General features: G+C 35.6%; 1 protein-coding gene across 1 annotated transcript; it reads right to left on the bottom strand.

The window, feature by feature from the left end:
• Positions 1-4,880: 4,880 nt before the first annotated feature.
• LOC132710513 (vomeronasal type-2 receptor 26-like) lies at positions 4,881-5,972 on the bottom strand. The gene has a single exon (XM_087894447.1). The coding sequence runs from the start codon at positions 5,814-5,816 to the stop codon at positions 4,917-4,919; it is 900 nt and encodes a 299-aa protein (XP_087750573.1). The 5' UTR covers positions 5,817-5,972; the 3' UTR covers positions 4,881-4,916.
• Between the last annotated feature and the right edge of the window lie 28 nt (positions 5,973-6,000).

Raw genomic sequence — 6,000 nt, forward strand, 5'->3', positions numbered from 1 at the left:
GTGGTCATATATTTTACAGATAGAGCAATAAGGAATGGCATCCTGCAAAAATCCTTTCATACTTCTGTACAAGTGGGGGGCTCACAAATTGGAGTCTATAAAGAGTTACCACCTAAAATGTTGAAAACCAGAAAGGACTTTGGCTTTCTTGTTAAAGAACTGCAAAACCAACAGATACCATTTCGGTGGGATGCCCCAACTGGTATAATTTTGAGATACAAGGGAGAAAGATATCGTTTGAACACTGTGGAGAAGGCGGAGCATTTTTACACTACTATTTTTAAAGAAAGAACACCATCTCCGCGTACATCCACAGTTCTGGAGATTAAGGAGAGTGATAAGAAGCAACTTCAACAAGAACTTCAAGAACAGTCTAAGCAGCAACCAGAGGAAACGCAGGGCGCTGAAGGAGGTTTTCTGGATGAGCCTTTGCTGGAATCTTCTCCAATTTTGGACCCGGTTCAGATGGCTGAATTTAAGGATCAGCGTATAACTCGAGCTAAGTCTAAGCAACTTAAAGAAAAGCAACAACAGGAAAGACAAGATAAAAAGGGAGCTAAGAGTACTACACAAGAGACTGGAGCCATGGGGGGAGCAGGACCGAAGATTCTGGAAGACATTCGGTTATTCTGCTCTTTGCTCCAGAAAGATAAAGATGACGATTAAGTGTTTATCTTGGAATGTGAATGGGTTGAATTCAGCACAGAAAAGGAAGAAATTATTTGCATATTTGAAACAATTTAATAATGATATAATTTGTCTACAAGAAACGCATATTACAGTTCAAGATCAAAAATATTTGATAAACTCCAAATTAGGAACGCATTTTATATCTTCAACTTTGCAAAAAAAGAATGGTGTGGTTATTTATGTAAATAAATTTTTTTTGGCTAAAGTTATAGAAGCAGATGAAGATGGTAGGTTTGTAGCAATTGAATTATTTACAACAAACGGCCAAATTCTTCTGATTGGAATTTATCCTCCCAACAGGATCACTTCTACAAAATGTTACATACTAAAATACTGCAATGGGATTATAGATCTATTTTAATCATGGGAGACTGGAATGGAGTAATTGACTCCAAATTAGATAAAAAGAGTCTGGTGAAGTCTAGGATTAGGCTACCACAGACCTTTTTTGATATGAAAGAAGATTTGGAATTAAAAGATATTTGGAGAATACACAATCCAAAAGAATTGGACTATACTTTTTTTTCAGATAGACATAGATCCTTCTCTAGGATTGATTTCATTTTGTTGTCAGATGATCTACTTGTTAAGACAAAAAGAACAAAGATTTTTCCAAGAACTTTGACTGACCATAGCCCAGTATGGATAGAAATTGAGATAGGCAAGACTGAGAGACGCTCTTGGAGATTAAATGAGAACTTGTTCAGATATGAAAAAAAATATAATAGAACTTAAAAAGCACTTGAAAGAATTTTTTGAAATAAATTTGAATAAAGGCACCCCAATAGAAATTGTCTGGGATGCAAGTAAAGCTTACATGAGAGGGGTGCTTATCTATATGAACTCTAAACATAGACTGATTCGACAAAAGAAAAGATCTGAATTGGAAGCAGAAATAAAGAATAAAGAACAGTTACTTATTAAGAATCCAACAGATGAAAGAATATGTGGTGCTATAAAATTTCTGAAAGACCAATTTCAAATGCTTATGGCGGAACAAGTTGCAACAAACTTACAATATGCGAAGCATAATACATTTTGTAACGCTAATAAACCGGGCAGATGGTTGGCCTATACATTGAGGAAAAAACAGAGTATACGGACTATTGATAGTATTGATATTGGAGGGAAAGAAATTTTTCAACAAAAATTAATTAAAGAAGCTTTTGTGGATTATTATACTAACTTATATGCTAAAGAGGATGTGCAGAATGGACTTATAGAAAAATATCTAGATGATAAAAGAGTTATAAAAATTACTGACCAACAAAAGGAAAGAATGAATTATCCTATAACAGTGGAAGAGATAATAGTAGCAATTAAACAATTAAAAACAGCTAAAGCTCCTGGTACAGATGGCTTGATTGCAGTCTATTATAAAACTTTGCAAGTCGAAATGGTGGAACAACTTAGAGATTTATTTTGCAATATTCAACAAGGGGGTAAAATACCCCCATCATGGACAACAGCTTACATATCTTTGATACCAAAAGAACAAGCCGGTCCTAAAAAACCGGAGAATTATAGACCAATATCTCTTTTGAACTCCGACTATAAAATTTATGCGAAAGTATTAGCCAACAGGTTGATGCCAGTAATTCAAAAGGTGATTCATGACGACCAAGCGGGATTTATCGAGGGTAGATACATGAAGGACAATGTAAGGCAAGTAATAGATCTATTGGAATATCTTGAGAAGAACAAACAGATCCCTGCAGTGCTGGTTTTCTTGGATGCAGAGAAGGCCTTTGATAGAGTGGATTGGAATTTTCTACTAAAGACTTTAAAAAAGATGAACTTTGGGGATCAATTTGTACAGGCGATTTCAGCAATTTATCAAGAGCAAAAGGCACAGATTATTATTAACGGAAGCTTGACAACAGAGTTTAAAATTGAAAAAGGAACAAGACAGGGATGTCCGCTGTCCCCACTTTTATTTATTTTAACACTAGAAGTCTTGTTAAATACAATACGGGACTCTAATATCTTGAAAGGTATAACGATAAGGCAAGAGGATTATAAAATAAAGGCATTTGCAGACGATCTAGTTGTTACCCTAACACAGTCAATGGAATCAATAATCCTGATGAAGGACATTATACAAGACTATGGTAAAGTTTCAGGTTTTAGACTGAATCACAAAAAGACTAAGATGATAGTTAAAAATATGACACAAGATCGTAAACACGAGCTTGAAAGGAGGGCAGGTTTTGAGGTTGTACCAAGGGTAAAATATCTAGGAGTCCAGGTTGCAGAATCAAATATGAAATTGTTTCAAAATAATTATGAGGTGTTGTGGCGAGAGGTGCAGAAAGATATGGAGACTTGGAAAAAACTGCAACTGTCTCTACTTGGAAGAATAGCAGCAGTTAAGATGAACATTTTGTCAAGATTTCTTTTTTTGTTTCAAATGATTCCGGTGCTTAAAAGTGATAAACAATTGAAAGTGTGGCAAGCTGGAGTGAATAAGTTTGTCTGGAATGAGAAAAAGCCGAGAGTGAAATTGAAAATTATGCAAGATGTTCCAGAAAGGGGAGGTCTTAAACTACCAAACCTACAGCTATATTATGATGCAGCAGCTTTGACTCTAACAAGTGATTGGTTTGGAAGGAAAAAGACTGGAATATTGAATGTAGAAAGTTTTGATCTTGAATTTGGATGGCATGCCTACTTATTTTATGATAACAAAGTCGACAAAGTATTTAAAAGCCATATACTTAGAGACTCTTTGATGAGAGTTTGGAAGAAGCACCGATTCAAATGGGATTATAAAATATCGCTATGGCTGGATCTTGGTCATACTTTGTGGAATACAAATATAATGTCACTCGGGGGGTTTTTATACAAAGAGGTTCTTTTTACAGATGCGGGCAGATGGCAGCTGAAGACACTACAGACACTGTTGGCTGAAGGGATTAATATAACCTGGCTACAATATAACCAATTGCAATTGAGATGGAAAGAGGACCAAAAAACTGGTATTATGTTGCACGAGGAAGAATTGGTTAGACACATAAAAGAGAAAGGTCCAATGCATATTAAAAGGCTTTATAATGTTTTATTAGAAAGGGATTCAGAAACCGAACTAGTTAAAGATTGTATGATTAAGTGGGCTCAAAATTTTGAAGAACCAGTGATGTTGGAAACGTGGGAAAAAATTTGGGTTCAGAACGTTAAATTTACACAGTCGCAGAATTTGAGGGAAAATTTCTATAAAATGTTTTATAGATGGCACTTAGACCCCAAAAAGTTATCATGTATGTACCCTAATGTTCAGCCAAAATGTTGGAGATGTGAATGTTTGGATGCTACATATTATCATGTTTGGTGGACCTGTAGGAAAGTTAAGGCTTTTTGGATAAAAATTTGGTGGGTCATGCAGAATGTTTTGAAGAAAAAAATTCAATTCTCTCCACAATTGTTTTTATTAGGTATAGTTAAGGGTTTTACATTGGGTGAAACAAAATTGATATTGTATATGATAACAGCAGCAAGATTGTTGATAGGTAAATACTGGAAGAATGAAGCCTTGCCCACTATTGAGGAATGGACTTTGAAGATGGCCAGTTTTGCAGAGATGGCGAAGATTTCAGCATACTTAAAAGATTGTTCACAAGAGACTTATGAATGGGAATGGAAAAAGTGGATAGAATATGTTCAGAACAAATATCAAACTAGGAAGTATCAAATAGCTTTTACTTGAAAATAATGTATTAGAAATTTTTTAATGTAATGAAGATAAAAAGAGAAATTATAAGGGGGAGGGAGGGGTTCAAATTTTATACAAGTTTTATACTAAGGGGGGTTTTGTATCGGATATGAGTATATTGTGTGGAAGTCTGGGGGGAGGGGAGGGTTAGGGAGGGTTAGGGAGGGTTAGGGAGGTTTGGAAGTTTGGGGTGGGTGGTGGGGGGGAAAAAGGGGAGAAAATGTAATTGTAAAACTTTTGCAATAAAAAAAAAGAAACAAGTTGTTTCACAGACAAAGAAAACTATATAACATGCTGATAAATGTGTTGTTAAGATTTTTAAAACATTCTTAAAAGAAGGAAGTTATAGCTAAGGAAAATGTAGGTTTTAAGACAGTACCTTTACCCCCCAAATAGTAAGTATGTTCAGTTAAGATGATTATTGTTCCTCAGGTAAAAATGGGAAAGGGTTGTATATCTTCATTTTGGGGTCTTACTGCTTTTGTATTGCTATATTAAAAACAGGAAATAGAGTTGTTTAATTATTTCTTTGTCTTAGATGTTGCTTGCTATTCAGTTCAGGCTTCACTGTGATGATATAGCATTTAGGGAAAAAGATGCACACAAGGAGCCCCCCACTGGATGCTATAATGGAGAATATCTCCACAGCCACCATATATTTGCCCCCTGTAGTCAGATAACTAGGAACAAAGGAGAGCCAAACACTGCAGAAAATCAACATGCTGAAGGTGATAAATTTGGCTTTGTTAAAAGAGTCTGGTAATTTCCTGGCAAAGAAAGCTACCGTAAAGCTGACAAGGGCTAAGAGGAACATGAAGCCCAAGACAAAATAGAACATGAGAAAGGAATTTTCATTACATTCCAGAATAATTTCTTCTGCCATTAAGTGCATGTTGAAATCAGGGAATGGAGGAAAAGTCAACAGCCAGACAATACAAAGAACTACTTGAATGAAAGAGCAGAAAAATACAATGGAAATGGCCAATCTTTTCCCCACCCATTTCCTCATTGTAGACTTTGGTTGTGTGGCCATGAAAGCTAAAATCACCACAATAGTTTTTGCTAACACACAGGATACAGCTACAGTAAAAATGACACCAAAAGCACTTTGTCGAAGGAGACAGGTCACTTTGTGAGGTTTGCCAATAAATAGTAAAGCACAAAGGAACGAAAACAGGAGAGAAATGAGAAGGATGTAGGTGAGGTTTCGGTTGTTGGCCTTGACGATGGGTGTATCCTGGTACTTAATGAAGATACCCAGCACCAACACTATGATAAAAGAGGAAGAAAGAGAACAAATGGCCGAAATGGACCCCAACTTTTCCTCATATGTCAGAAATGTTACAGTTTTTGGAAGACATGAATTCTGTTCCTTGTTTGGATACTGATCTTCTGGGCATGGAAAACAGTCATCCATATCTAGGAAAAAAATCAGATTAGAAAAATAATTGTTCTAAAATTAAACTGAAAGAATATGAATGTACTGTTCTGAGGATAGCCTGAAGTCTTGTTATCTTAGTCTGATCTCTTGAACCCTGTAACTGCTGGAACAATAAGCATATTAACTTTTCTTTTAAGTTAAATTTTATTAGTTGTAAAAC

The sequence above is a fragment of the Pantherophis guttatus genome, chromosome 4 (genome assembly GCF_059756535.1).
Source record: "Pantherophis guttatus breed Tessera chromosome 4, ASM5975653v1, whole genome shotgun sequence".
Taxonomy (NCBI): Eukaryota; Metazoa; Chordata; class Lepidosauria; order Squamata; family Colubridae; genus Pantherophis; species Pantherophis guttatus.